We start from the raw sequence: 15,887 nt of genomic DNA, 5'->3' as shown, positions 1-15,887 counted from the left end.
TATCCAGCACTGCCAATGCTACCTCCACCACCACCGCCACTACCGCCACCTCCACCGTAGCCTCCCACATGATCTCCTACTCCGTATCCGGTCCCACCACCGGCACCGGCACCGCTACCATAGCCGGCAACTCCAGCCTCTACCGTGTAGAGGGCTCTAGCAGCAGAGCATATGGTCACCCCTAAGAGCACTAGGAGTGAAATAGTCACAAGTCTACTACTAGTGCTTCTGATAGTAGTATTAGCCATTGTTTGTGTTTTGTGTGCGTACTGATGAAGGAATGTTTGATGGGTATTTATAGGGTTTGGAGGTGAGCTTGTGGGCTCAAAAAGGGAAGAAAGAGCTAGGATTCACTTTGGTGGATGGGAGTGGTTGAAGGCGCATGGGATTTGTGCGTGTTAGGCCCACAGATGCCAACATTCTCTAGTTGTGATGCGCTTCTCCTGGCATGCACGATCTATGGGCTGTGAAATATTGAGCTGTTTTTATTATTCTTGTGACCTAACTTATGGTCTTATACCACATCATTTCCCTTATCTTGAGACCCGTGGATTTTGAGTCATCTATACCTCTTTCACACGAGCAAACTTAGCAGTCTATTTAAACATGCACAGCACAAGGTATCTAATATTCACAGTTTTAGACTTGGAAATTCTGGATTAGCAACATTTCATCAATTCTCTTCCCCAACAGTCAATGCTGGGTTTACAAGTGTTAATAGAGCAAATGTTGCAAGAAGAGTAATAGCTAGAGCTCCAGGGAATTTAACTCGGGCATCTCATTTCTCTTCTTTGGACTCTCAGATTCTTGATTTTGACCCATGTTATATTGATAGAGGTGGAGGGCAATAATGCACTTTGCTATCTGGAATATTAGGGGCTTTATTAAGTCTCCTAAACACTTAATTGTGAAGCAATTCATTCATGATTATAAGCTACCCTTTATAGCTCTTTTAGAAACAAAGCTTTCTGCAGGAAAAATGGATAAAATTGCCCAAAAAATTGCAAAGCATTGGGAATGGACTTCTAATGTTCAAGAAGCAGGTAATGGGATGATTTGGCTTCTTGAGAATAGTGACATACTCTCTATACAGTGTGTCAAAGTTTCTATACAATATATGACATGCTCAGTCCATACAAGAGATGTCAGGTTTTCTTGCTTAATGACTATGGTTTATGCTCTTAACCAAAGAGAGGGAAGGAAAGCACTATGGCATGATCTTCTAAACTTTAAGCAATCAGTTAATTGCCCTTGGTTAGTTGGGGGAGACTTCAATGCAATTCTCAGTGGTGAGGAAAAGCTGGGTGGTGCACCAATTTCTGAGGCTGATACTGAAGACTTACAGCACTTTATTTCCTCTAGTCAATTGGTGCACATTAAGACTACTGGGTGCTTCTACACTTGGAATAATAAACAAGAGGCTGATACTAGAGTATGGAGCAAATTAGATAGAGTTTTGATCAATGAACTATGGATCTTACAACATACTTCAAGTCAAGTAGATTTCATGCAGCCAGCTTGCTCTGATCATTCACCAGCACTCATAACAATGGGAGAAGATGAGTTTCAGGGGAAAAAGCCTTTCAAGTTTTTCAAGATGTGGACAAAACATCATGAGTTCCTCCCTATTGTCAAGTATATTTGGGACCATGATGTACATGGATATTATATGTTCAAGTTATATTCAAAGCTTAGGATGCTCAAGCCAATACTGGAAGGATTTAAATAAAAGACACTTCATGAATATGAATATAAGTGAACAGGTGTTAAGAGCCAAGTAAGAGCTATCTGATACTCAAAATAAATTGTGTACTGATCTTTTTAACCCTCATCTCATTTCTAAGGAAAAGGAAAGCTTAAAGAAATACACTACTCTGCTACATTGTGAGGAATCATTCTATAGACAGAAAGCGAACATTAAATGGGCTGTGCATGGAGATAAATCCTCTCAATTCTTTCATTCAATCATGAAAGCTAGAAGACATCATAACAGGGTTCTATTTCTTTATACTGAGGATGGCAATAGAATATCTGATATGTCTACAATCATCACTGAGCTTATTGATTATTACAAGAGACTCCTAGGGACTTCAGGGAGTTATACTGAGCCTGATCCAACTATCATTGCCAATGGCCCCATCTTATCTTCAACCCAAAGGAATAAGCTAGGCTCTCCTGTCACAAGGGAGGAAATAAAACAGGTTGTGTTAACAATGTCAGATGATAAAAGCCCAGGGCCTGATGGATTCAGTGCATCATTCTTCAAAGCTGCCTGGAGTATTATCGGAGATGAAATGTCCAAAGCTGTGGAGGAATTCTTTTATACTGGTAAGCTTCTTGGTACCTATAACTCTACCTCTATTACCCTGGTGCCTAAAATCCTTAACCCCAGATCTCCAGCTGATTATAGACCAATCTCCTGCTGCAATTGCATATACAAGGTTATTTCAAAAATCATAACTGCAAGAATTCAGAATGTTATTGGATTTCTGATTGATGATGCACAAAGTGCATTTGTTAAAGGAAGGCTTATTTCTAACAATATCATGCTAGCTCATGAACTTATAAACATTATGGTAGAAAATATGTCTCTCCAAGAGCTGTTCTCAACATTGATCTGAGGAAAGCATTTGACATGATTAGCTGGAGTTTCATCAGACACATGTTAACAGGTTTGGAATTTCCTAATAACATGATTACTTAGATAATGGAATGTATCTCTACTCCTAAATTCTCTCTGTCAATTAATGGTTCCTTGCATGGGTATTTTAAGGGAGCTAGAGGACTGAGGCAATGTGATCCATTATCTCTTTACTTGTTTGTGTTAGGGATGAAATATCTATCTAGAAAATTAAAGACTCTCAGCACTGATAGAAGATTCAAATATCATCCAAAATGTGCTAGAGTGAAGATTACACACTTGGTATTTACTGATGATTGCCTACTGTTCTGTAAAGCTGATATGGACTCAATATCTAAAATGCATAGCCGCCTTCAAAAGTTTAGCAGAGTTTCAAGTCTGGAGGCTAACTCTAGCAAAAGTCCAGTCTTCATGATTGGTATATATTAATGATAATTCAAAGATACAAATATGCACATTCTTAAATTTCTCAGAGGGCTGTTTACCAATGAGGTATTTAGGCATGTCATTGATTTCAAAGAGACTCTCTTTCCTTGACTGTTCACCATTGATATCCAAAATTTTAGAGTAATTTCCAACTTGGCAGAACAGGAAGAAATTGTCATATGCAGGGAGAATTCAGCTCATAAAGTCTGTCATTCTGGGGATCCAAATCCATTGGACAAGTAATTACATTCTGCCGATCAAGGTTTTAGAAAAAATTGACAAGTTGTGTTCTGCTTTCTTATGGGGCAGCAAAATCCATCTGGTGTCCTGGACTGAGGTTTGCAAGGATAAAAAGCTAGGACGTTTGAGTCTCTTCACAGCTAGAAATTAGAATTATGTTGCAGCTATTAAATTGTTATGGATGATACATACAAAAAAAGATTTATTGTGGATTAAATGGGTTCATGAGAACTACTTATAACAGCAAGGGATTTGGCAAACTCAACCAGGGAAGAATGACTCTTGGATGTGGAGACAACTCCTAAATGTGAGGGATTTGGTGATAACAAGATTTGGGAATGTGGAAAACATACATAGAGTTATCACTAGCTATCATAAAAATGGCAATATTCAAATTTCTTCTGTGTACAATGTTATCTCTCAGTCCACGAAAGTTACAAGTTGGTCGGATTCAGTTTGGGGAGGCTTGCATTACCCCAAGCATTCGGTGATTTTATGGCTTGCAATTCATTCGAGGCTTCTGACAAGGGATAGGTTGTGTCGCATGGGGATACTGGATGTCAACCAGTGCCATTGTGTCTTGTGTGCTATATGTTGTCTAGAATCAAAGAAACACCTCTTCTTTGAGTGCTAATTCTCATCTTATGTTTGGAATAAAGTGATGAATGTAGAGATGGAGCTCAGAAGCAGTTATGGAAGCAGACAGCTTGGCGGTCGACCGGGGCGGTCGACCGCGTTCGTGCACAGGAGGCTCTGGGCGTTTGGATCAGTGGCGGTCGACCGCAGAAGTTTTTGTTTTCGGGGCGATCGACCGTAGGAGTTTCTGGACTCTACTGCTATTCTGGGATTGTGGGCGGTCGACTGTCGAAGCGGTTTGGGCTGGGTCTGTTTTCCAGACCCGTTTCGTTTGAGTTTTTTTTATAAATACCCAAACTCGATTCTAGGGTTTGAAAGACAAGTGTTTTGAGCTGTTGAAAGGAGTTTTCTTTGGGCTTATATTCTAGGAGAAATTTGTGAGATCAAGAGTTGATTTGTTGAGGGTTTATGAGAGATTTGTAACCCTAGTTGTATCCCCTTAATTTCTAATAGTGAAAACTCCACCCTTCTTGCCCCGTGGACGTAGGCATCTCGCCGAACCACGTAAAATCTGGTGTTGATTGTGTTTGTGCTCTTGTTGGTGTGTTGATTTATCTCTTTCGGCTATTTGGTTGGATCTCGGCATAGGGGTTTCTCCTCAACAATTGCTATCAGAGCTCCGGGCAACGCTTGGGCTTTTTGGAGGTGTAGATCAGTTGGGAAGTTCATCTAGAGCTTCGATTGGTGATAAATGTGGAATCTTTGTGGTAAAGTTTCTATCTTTTTCAAGTTGGATCTATTTCTTGTTTGTTCCGCAATAGTTTGGGTGCTTTGAGATATATGGCCGAAAAAGATAAAAGTGGGGAGTGTTCTTCTAGTGTGAAGGCCGTCCAAAGTTTGAATATACATTCTATGAAAATAGATGTGGAAAAGTTCAACGGCATAAATAATTTTGGACTTTGGCGATGCGAAGTCATGGATGCGCTAAATGCGCAAATTTTGGAAGATACGTTAGAGTTGGACGGGAAACCGGACAACATGAATGATAAGGTTTGGAATAAAATGAATAGAACGGCGTGTTGTGTGATTAGGTCTTGTCTTACCCAAGATTTAAAATATGATGTGATGAATGAGACTTCTGCAAAGAAGATTTGGGAGGTCCTAGAGGGTAAATATTTGACGAAGAGCATCAAAAATCGTTTGCATTTGAAGAGGAGGCTTTATCGCTTCCAATTGAAGAAGGGGACATCCATTAGTGATCACATGAACCACTACACGAAGCTACTTGCAGATTTGACGATTGTGGATGTTATAGTTGAAGATGAAGACAAGGCATTATTGTTATTGAGTTCCTTGCCCGACGAGGAATATGAAACCTTCGTCCTCACTCTTATTAATGGGAAGGCATCTCTTTCGTATAGTGAGGTCACCACAGCCCTTGTGAACTATCAACTTCGAAAGAAGGATAAGGAGACTTCCATTGAGCCGGTTGCTGGTGCATTGGTTGCAAGATCTAGAAGTCCAAACCGTGGTAGGAGGTCGCAGTCTAGAGGGGGGCATCCTGTAGTTGGTAGGAATCAGTGTGCCTTTTGTAGAGAGGATGGACATTGGAAAGCCGAATGCCCAAAATTGCAAGTCGTGAAGAATAAGGGGAAAGCTGTTCAAGCTTCAGAGGTAAATGTTACCAAGGCTAGTGGTGATATTTCAGATTCAGATTCTTCAGGCTATTCATGCCCAGCTCTACCATCAGTTGGTATTATCGACTCCACCGAGTGGATGATAGATTCGGGTGCTACTTACCACATATGCCCTAGGAGGGATTGGTTCTCCAGCTTTTAGGAGTTGAAAAGAGGGGATGCTGTACTTATGGGTAATAATCACAGATGCCCTATTGGTGGTATTGGTACTGTTCGTATTCGGACGAGTGACGCGATGATTCGGGAGTTGGTTGATGTGAGGTTTGTTCCTCAACTGAGGAAGAACATCATTTCACTTGGGGTATTGGAGGCATCAGGCTATAGGGTGACCTTGGCGGATTCTCGCTTGAAGGTCACATCGGGGTCCATGATTGTGATAAAGGGCGTCAAGAGGAGTAACTTGTATTATCTGCTTGGGATCACGGTGGTGGATAGAGCGCTGATGACTTCTTTGGCTAGACTGTGACATTCGTTGGTGCTGGGATATATTATTGGCTATGCCGTGCACAGATTGTTGAGGAGTGCTATGACCTGCAGATTGAAGTCCTGTGAGCACATTGAGATGAGCGAGGAGACCGAGGTGGAGTTCAGTACTTCTATCCACCGATCGAGGGGTCTTATTGGAGGTGTTCAGTCAGGCATTGGGGGGCCTTCCATGTATGCATCATTGGGAGGTAATCATTATTTTGTTTCCTATGTTGGGGATTGTACTAGGCATATTTGGGTTGTAACCAAGTCCCGTTGGTATAAAGCCCTAGTAGTCCGTAACAGTTGGAGGAGGTGTATGGGCAGAGAGGTTACCCGTCGTACTAGTTCTAGTAGGGGTCCTTTCTTGCATTGGTGCCGAGCTCATGGTAGTTGGAGACACTTCTTAGGGGAGAAGATAGTGGGGTGACGTGATGAGATGGCGGATTTAGTGGGCCGTTCTTTTCTGGAGGAGGATCAGTATTGGTTGTCGAGCAGTGGATTTGATATTCAGGCTTCGACAGGTTTGGGTCATCTTATGAGGTTGCCGACTGTTGCGTATAGAGTTGTTAGATCTGGTGGAGCTGCTTTAGATTTTGGTCGGCGTCGGATATTTGGTTGCCCAGCACTTGGTCACATCGTTGATGTGAGATTGGATCCGATTGCGCATTTGGGATTCAGGAGTTCATTCGGCTATCAGTTGGGAGCTTCTGAGTTTGGTCTGAGCAGGTTTGTCACTTTGGACTCTTGGTAGGTAGAGAGTATTGAACAGATCAGAGGGATACCGCAGCGGATGGAGAGTGATGCTACTCCACATTGGGTGGAGCTTACTCCACATATTCCAGGTCATTCTGCATTATTGGGTTTTCCAGCTGAGGTGGCACAGCGTGGGAGTCATTTGGATACAGATGCGGATGACGAGTTGGTAGATCCGTGTGCAGCTGGTGGATATAGCTTGGATATGGCCATTGGTTCACCTCAGGTGGAGGTGTTTGGATCATTTTAGTATGGGGCCGTTGGTGATGCTATCAGTCGCGCATTGGATGTTGGTATTGGTGAAGAGTTGAAGACTCTTCTTTTGCATTGAGGGCCTTTGGAGGCCATTGGGTGAACTACGTGAAGGCTTGATTCCTTAGAGAGGATACGTTGGCAGTCAGTTATGATGCAGCCGATTTGGTGAGTAGACACAGTTGTTTTGGGGTGAGTGTTTGCACTCCCGTTTGGGTCTCAACATGTTGTGGATGGGGTCCGTTGTCATGAGTCCGTTGCCATGGCGTACTGGATGCAACAAGCGAGGCATTGGTTTGGTTGGTGTCGGCTCAGTTTGAAAGAATCTTCGCCGAGGTGGAGATTTGTAGAGATGGAGCTCAGAAGCAGTTATGGAACAGACAGCTTTGGCGGTCCTTTACTGCTATTCTGGGATTGTGGGCGGTCGACCGTGGCGGTCGACCGTGATGGATCGTGGTCGACCGCCGCGGTTGACCGTCGAAGCGGTTTGGGCTAAGTCTGTTTTCCACACCCGTTTCGTTTGGGTTTTCTATAAATACCCAAACTCGATTCTAGGGTTTGAAAGGCAAGTGTTTTGAGCTGTTAAAAGGAGTTTTCTTTGGGCTTCTATTCTAGGAGCAATTGGTGAGATCAAGAGTTGATTTGTTAAGGGTTTATGAGAGATTTGTAACCCTAGTTGTATCCCCTTGATTTCTAATAGTGAAAACTCCCCCCTCCTTGCCCCGTGGACGTAGGCATCTCGCCGAACCACGTAAAATCTGGTGTTGATTGTGTTTGTGCTCTTGTTGGTGTGTTGGTTTATCTCTTTCGGCTATTTGGTTGGATCTCGGCATAGGGGTTTCTCCCCAACAATGAAATGGTTAGATTTTAAATGGAGATCGTGTGACTGGGATCATGTAATAAATTGGTATAGCAACAACTTGAGAGGTTTAGGCTTTGTGAAGAAGATGAAAAGAATGGTGTTGTCAGGGACATTATACTGGATATGGAAGGAGAGGAACACAAGGATATTTCAGCAAAAATGCCGAAGTCCAGATCAGCTTGTGAAGGAGGTGAAGGTTTCAGTTCTCTTAAAAGTTTTAAATGAAGATATTCCAGAGCATTTGAAAGGGAAAATTAAAAAGTTGTAAATTGAGTTTCAGTTTGATTACCAGAGAATTTTCTGATTATCTTGCTGTACTCTTATTTCAAAACTTAGAAAATGAATAAAATCTTTTTTCATTGACAAAAAAACTTGGAAAAATTGCTTCAAGGCCCCAAAATTAAAAAAACAATGTGCAACAGCCCCCTGTACTTTTAATGTTTGGTATAAACCCAAAATACACTCCAAAACTTTATTTCAGCCCCTCCAGCTCACTCAATTCTCAGAATCCCGAATCTACCCTTCCCGCCCACTCTGCTACAGCCTCCGTGCATTGGTAACGGTGCCGTCCACTCCGCTACTATCGAGGCGCTCTCTCTCTCTCTCCTCTCTCCCTCCCGCACTCTGTCTCTGGCTTTCTCTCCGGTGAAAAACCAAAATCCGCTTCTAGGGTTAGGTCGAAACCAGATCGCAGATGGAGAAAAAATCGGCGAACGAATTCGAAGTTGTTCACCATCCTCTGCCGCCGCTGCAACGTCAGGAACATGCACCAATGAACGACGAGCGAGAAGACTCGCCGTCGCCTTCGAAGACCGACGAAGATCCTCCCTCGCCTTCCAAGACCGACGAAGACCCCCCTTTGCCATCTGAGACCGACCGTGGCACCGATTCTCTCACATCCTCCCCTGCCTCCAAGTCGTCATCCACCCATGCGTCATCATCAGGGAATGGCAGCACCGATGAAGCCACCCAAACATTGTTGAGTTTACAGATGGGTGTAAGGAGAAAAAGAAAAATTACAAGTTCACTAAACGCACCACAGAAATCCATAAAGAAGTAAGATAATGTTATATGTTATATTTTCCAATTTACATAGATGTTAAGGGATTGAAGTTGAATTGTGAGCTATATGCCTGGACATTGGTTGAAGGACATGTTAGCTGATACCTTAATGTTAAATGTGAACTATATACCTCTTATTAATGTTAAGTTTGGCTGTTGTTTGTTAAGGTTTATAGCGTAACTGTTAACCTTCATTGTTGCATGTTAACTATTGGATGTTGGATGTCAAGTGTTGTTAATGTTAAATGTTTAATTATAATACAGGAAAAAGTCAGGTGCTGCTAAAATTAGACCCACTGCTAGTTTAACCGTATATTGTAAATTTATGAAAGTCCTCAAACCGAGAATGCGGCAGTGTCATTGGGATGCATACCAAGGGTGTACATTCCAGCATTATGTAAAGTTTGGCCCCCCCAGCAGTAGATCGACCCACGCTGGAACTTGTATTGAGACACTATAAGGGTAATGAAGTGGCGTTTTCTCTGCCCGATGCCGAAAGTGGGAGAGAAAAGGTTGTTAATTTTGATATGGACTGGGTGCATGAACATACAGGTTTCCCAATTGATGGGGAAATAATTTACAATAATAGAGATCCTTTCCCTAGGCTTTGGGTGGAGTATTTTGATGAACATTTTACTAGAACCCCAAAGAAATCAACGAAGAATATGCGGCGATATGTGGAAGAGCTACTACAATCTCTTGTTGAATCAAGAAAGAAGAAGGATATTGAAGATTTTGTGTTACTGCAGATACTTTATCAATGCTCAATGATGTGGTGCCCTAGCAGTGTCCAAGGCATCCCAAGGCTCTTGTTCAAATATGTTGATTCAATTGAAAGAGTGAGGAATGTGGCCTGGGGGAAATACATCTATGATCAGACGAAGAAAGGAATTAAGATTGCCAGGGAAGGTCTGCACAGGTCAGGAGTAAGCTATGTACCTGGATGCATGCCTTTGATCCCTGTAAGTTGGATTAACCTGTGCATGTGAACGTTTGCTTGTATTCTGTCAACTTACGTCAAGAAACCATTAAGGCTTACTGGTTCATGTTAACTATTCTAAGGATCTGGTTAACTATATTTAGGTTCATGTTAACTATAGTGTTTCCAGTATTAAAGTTGGTGTTGTCAGTGTTAACTATATTGCAAGATGAGTTGTGTTAACTATATTCATGTTTAAAAGATTAGTATTGCATACTAACATGTATTAATTGATTTGTCCTATAATATTCAACACCTTTTGCTTGAATGTGACATCTCTCAACAGATACGGATCCAGGTTGCAAAGGAACTCCGATGCGGATTTATTCCTAACAATGTTATGGAGTTGATTTTCTTAAACCTTCGGGAAGTACGGTAAGCATGTATTATCCCAGTGTTGAAAATAACGCGTTTCGTAACGCAAAATAACGCTTAACGTAACGTAACGGTAGCTTAACGTTACGTAACGTTTGAAAATAACGCAAAGACAAAATAACGCACGTTATTTTAGCTATAACGTAAGTTACGTAACGTAACGTCGTAACGTTTTATAACTTAGGTTATTTTGTCAATGGTTTAGATTGCTTTTAAAAGAAATGAACGGTTGTGATTGAGTTATAACTTAGGTTATTTTCCGCCTCCCCTTCCCCTTTTCACGCCTTTTTCACGCCGCCCGCAGCTCCGCCTCCCCTTCCCCTTTTCACGCCCTTTTCACGCCGCCTGCAGCTCCGCCTCCCCTTCCCCTTTTCACTCCTTTTTCACGCCGCCTGCAGCTCCGCCTCCCCTTCCCCTTTTCATGCCCTTTTCTTTGCTACTTTAGCCTGCAACTCCCCCTTTTCGCACCGCCTTGTCCAAACATAAGCATGCTTTTGGTTTTGGGTTTATGGATCATTGGATCCTTTCATTACAACTTGATTCATAATTTCATACTCATGGATTCCAATCCAACCCAATAATTTCATACTTCATAGTTTATGGATCATTGGATCCTTTTTGGTTTCGAACTTGAAGTATTTTATGCTTTTGGATTGATTGTTAAGGCAAACATGGTTGATTTTGTTGTGAAATTGTGATGATATATTGATTTGTGAAATTGAAAATTGCGATGATTATTCATATTTTTTTATTTTGAATGTTATATATCTATAAATTATTTAAATAATAATAAATTATTTAACCTACGTTACGCTATGCGTTATCGCTATTGTAACCTAACCGGAGGTAAGCGTTACGCTATGCGTTATCGCTATTTTCAACATTGCTAACATGTATTAATTGTTTGCAGCTATGATACTATGAAATGACGGGGATTAAAAGATATGCCTTGAGCAATAGATTCAAACCACCCCTCACTAACTGGGTGAAGATTGGTGAGAAGTATGGATCTTTTAGAAAGCGCACAATAGTTGCCAAGGATGCAAAAGCTAGCATCCAGGTTGTACATAAACCAATAGCTAAAATTGGCCCATCCGATGAGAAATATCCAATCAGAAGGCCATTGATGAGGCTTAGAAGGGAAGAGATTGTACCACAATTTCCAGTCGTACATAGGGAGGAGAAGAAAGCAGCAGTAAGGAAGAGGAAGATTGAAGAAGAAAAGAAGGTTGAAAAGAAGGAAGAAGAGAAGGAACATGAGAAGAGATGGTCAATAGGTTTGGTAAGTTCTAAGGTGCTAAATATTATCACAAGAATACATAACATGTTAGCAACAATAGATAACATGTTTTCTACAACAGTTAACATGTTAGCAATAATAGATAACATGTTTTCTATAAGAGTTAACATGTTTGCCACAAGAGTTAACATGTTAGCAACAAGAGTTAACATATTAGCAACAAAAGTTAACATGTTTCAACAAGAGTTAACATATTATCACAAGAGTTAACATGTTAGCTACAAGAGTTAACATGTTACCAGAGAGAGTTAACATGTTAGCAACAAGAGTTAACATGTTACCTATAGATGATTGAAGAACCTTTTAATTATCTGTGTCAATTGTGGACCACTTACTGTTAACCTTTATAAACTTGATGTTAACTCTTTGTTATTTCTAAATTATAGATAATGTCAAAAGCCATTGATGAGGCTTTCGAAAGGGAAGATGAGATTGAAACGTTACCAGTTGAGGAGCAACTGCAATTTTAGAGAAATGCTGCTAAAGTAAACCAGAGACTTTGCCGTACACTGAGGGTCTCGAAGAAATTGTATTGTCAAACTTTCATGGACGAGATTCATAGACTTAACGAAAAGGTTAACGGGTTGGACGAATCTTGTGACATAGTAGATCCCTTGATTTTAAAGAACAATGTGAAGAAGCTTATTGCACAACAGCTGAAAGGAAACCCTACAGTGGAAGAAGAAGAAGAGGACAAGCATAAAATCGATGGAGAGGACAACTATGGAGAGAGAGACGACGTCACCATGAATGAAGGTGTCGAGGAAATGGGCAAGAACGAAGAGAGAGACGCAGTGATCAAGGATGAGGAGGACAAGCAGATGGTTAAGGATGAAGAGGGCTCGAATGGAGAGAGAGACGATGTTACCAAGAATGAAGTTGTCGAGGAAATGGGCAAGAGCGAAGAGAGAGACGAGGTGATCAAGGATGAGGAGGACAAGCAGATGGTGCAGGAGGAGGAAGGTGTGGTTGAGAAAGTTCCACTCAGCGAAGAATTGAAGAGGTCGAGGAAGCCAGTGAGCAAAAAATATGTGGGTTATAGGAGTAGAGCTCCAAGCAAAAGAGCAACCAAGAAAGGTAAACTGGTTAGGACACCATTTACTGAGGATAAGAAACCGAGGGCTAAGGGATTGAAGTTGAAAGAAGGTGAGCACAAAGATGAACCCATTGTGCTTGGTGACACCCCAAAGAAAATAACAGTTTACCATGACGACAGTGTTGGCAAGTGGGATGTGCTAAAAAGCACGTATTTAACAGATGTGGATCGTGCTGCCTTAAAAGAGGTGAATGAGGGTATCCCTGATGTAGGCACGTTTAGCTTACGAGTGTTAGATAGCGCTGGGGCTTTTGTACATAACTACAGAATACCAAAAAATGTTGCAGAGAAACTCTCAGCTGAGGAGAACAAATGGCTCGAGCAGTACTGCAAGGAGAAATGTAGCCCGTAAGTGCTGATTTCAAAATGTAAAGCTTTCACGTTTAAATTTAAGCAACAAGGGTTAACATGTTAACCACGAGTGTTAACATGTTAACAACAAGAGTTAACATGTTAGCAGCAATAGTTAACATGTTATCCATAAGACTTAACAGGTTAGCGACAAGAGTTAACATGTTATCCACAAGAGTTAAGAGGTTAGCAACGAGAGTTAACATGTTATCCACAAGAGTTAACACGTTAGCAACAAGTGTTAACATGTTATCCACGACAGTTAACATGTTAAGTAATTTAATGCTAACTCTTTAATATTAACTGTGAAACTCTGTTTTTTGCTTGTTATGTTTGTGCGTTTAGATGTTAGCTTTCATGTTTTAAATCTTAACCCTCTGTAACTTATTGCTTGTTAAGGTACGTATATGTCATAACTACTGATAACAGCGCAATTACACACCCGGAACTACTGTATATGATCCGTGGGGGAAGACTCAATGACAAAGTAACAGAGGCATTCTTAGATAGATTACGGCTATGGCTGCAGTTGCCAGAGAACGCTGAATTAAACAAGCAGTACGGGATTGTATCTACATATTTCTGCGTGTACGGGATTGTAAGACCAATCCTCATATAATTAGTTAACAGATAAGCTCTTATATTTAACATGTTAACCAAAATAGTTAACATGTTATCCAGAATAGTTAACATGTTATCCACAAAAGTTAACATTTTTTACACAAAAGTTAACATGTTATCTATAAGAGTTAACAAGAGTTCACATGTTATCTACAAGGGTTAACATATTAGCCACAATAGTTAACATGTTTTTCACAAAAGTTAACATATTTTCCACAAAAGTTAACATGTTTTCCACAAGAGTTGACATGTTCTCCACAAGAGTTAACATGTTTTCAACAAGAGTTTACATGTTCTCAACAAGGGTTAACATGTTTTCCACAAAAGTTAACATATTCTCAACAAGAGTTAATATGTTTTCCACAAAAGTTAACATGTTTTCCATAAAAGTTAACATGTTTTTCACAAAAGTTAACATGTTTTCCAAAAAAGTTAACTATATGAACTTGAACCATGTTCACATATTAAAGGCCGCTCTTTCTTAATGTGTTAATTTTGTGTAACAGCATTCACTCTATGGAGACCAGGCTCATCTGCGGCTATATGAACTATATGAACTTTATATACAACAACATATTGCCGCTGGCCGATCAATACTCATATTGCCAATTGTTCGCCATGACCATTGGCATTGTGTCGAAGTTAGATTGAATGAAAATTTAGCGTTGCACTATAGTTCGGTAACTCCCTCTGCTTACCTTGAGCCCGTTAACAAAATTATAAACTTCATGGACCATATGAAGGCCGCATTCGATCTTGAAAATATGTGTAGGGCATTTAAATATAAGGAAATCCCATGCGAGTCTCAAAAGGGAAGGTACATTAACATATGAACCTTATTTTATTAAAGAATTTTCGTCTCCAAAACTGACCTGTAATATGTATTTATGTTTTGTTATTTGTAGCTATGATTGTGGGATATACGTATACCTTTATGTACGGGCTATCCTACAGAAAGGTGATGTTCTGCATGTTACGCCCGCCGATGATTCGTCTGCGGTAGTGCGTGCAAGGCTTGCTGCGGAACTAATAAAAGAAGGCTGGGAATTTAGAAATAAAAGAAAGGCCGTGGAGGACCCAGAATTGAAAGCGCCTGCATGAGCCGCAAATGTTACAGCCTAAGGAAGAATGCTATGTAGATAAACAACTGTAAACAATCTTCATAATTTTCAGCTTGTATAGTGTATTAACAGCTAATGAACTAGTGCCCGGAGAAAGTTAACATGTTAGATGCGTAAGTTAACAATTATATCATGTCAGCTTCACTTGTTAAATATGGAGAAAGTTTAGAACATGTCAGGTTCACTTGTTAAATAATACCGTATACGGATAAAGTTAACATGTTATCATCAAGAGTTAACATGTTATCAACAAGGGTTAACATGTTATCAGCAAGGGTTTACATGTTAGCAAATAAAGTTAACTTGTTTGCTATAAAAGTTAACATGTTTGTAACAAGAGTTAACATGTTTGCTACAAGAGTTAACATGTATGTCACAAGAGTTAACATGTTTACCACAAGAGTTAACATGTTTGCTACAAGAGTTAACATGTATGCCACAAGAGTTAACATGTTTGCATCAAAAGTTAACATGTTTTTGACAAGAGTTAACATATTAACTATAAGAGTTAACATGATTACAATAAGAGTTAACATGTTACTCAACATGTTATTTACAAGAGTTAACATTTAATAGGTATAGCTTAATAACCTACCAAAAATATTTTATATGTTAACTGTAACTTAACAATCTAACTGAGTAACTTTACAGACCAAGTAAGATAACATTTTCATTATAATTCACATTGGCATAGATATATTTCAGTTCATGTACACAGTTAACTACAAAAGTATTACAAACACACAAACATATTTCAGTTCATATACACCAGTAACTACAAGAGTCAACATGATGTCAACAAGATTTAACATTTTATCATCAAGAGTTAACATGTTATCAACAAGGGTTAACATGTTATCGCTAAGAGTTTACTTTTTGTCAACAATAGTTAACATGTTACTAACGAGAGTTAACATGTTATGTCAAAGAGTCAATAGTTAACATGTTACTAACGAGAGTTAACATGTTATGTCAAAGAGTTAACATGTTATCAAAGAAAGTTAACATATTTGTTACTAACGAGAGTTAACATGTTATGTCAAAGAGTTAACATGTTATCAAAGAAA

General features: G+C 40.1%; 1 protein-coding gene across 1 annotated transcript in view; it reads right to left on the bottom strand.

Moving 5' to 3' along the window:
- The window catches only part of LOC109838683 (glycine-rich protein DOT1-like), a 559-nt gene extending 277 nt beyond the window's left edge, over positions 1-282 (bottom strand). The window contains 2 exon segments of the mRNA XM_020407105.1: position 1; positions 3-282. The exon segment at position 1 is cut by the window's left edge and continues 110 nt beyond it. Coding sequence (XP_020262694.1) covers position 1; positions 3-248 — 247 coding nt within the window. The 5' untranslated portion in view covers positions 249-282.

The sequence above is a fragment of the Asparagus officinalis genome, chromosome 4, assembly GCF_001876935.1.
Source record: "Asparagus officinalis chromosome 4, Aspof.V1, whole genome shotgun sequence".
NCBI lineage: Eukaryota > Viridiplantae > Streptophyta > Magnoliopsida > Asparagales > Asparagaceae > Asparagus > Asparagus officinalis.
The sequence above is the reverse complement of the archived record's forward strand: the minus strand, read 5'-3'. Positions and strand labels throughout refer to the sequence as shown.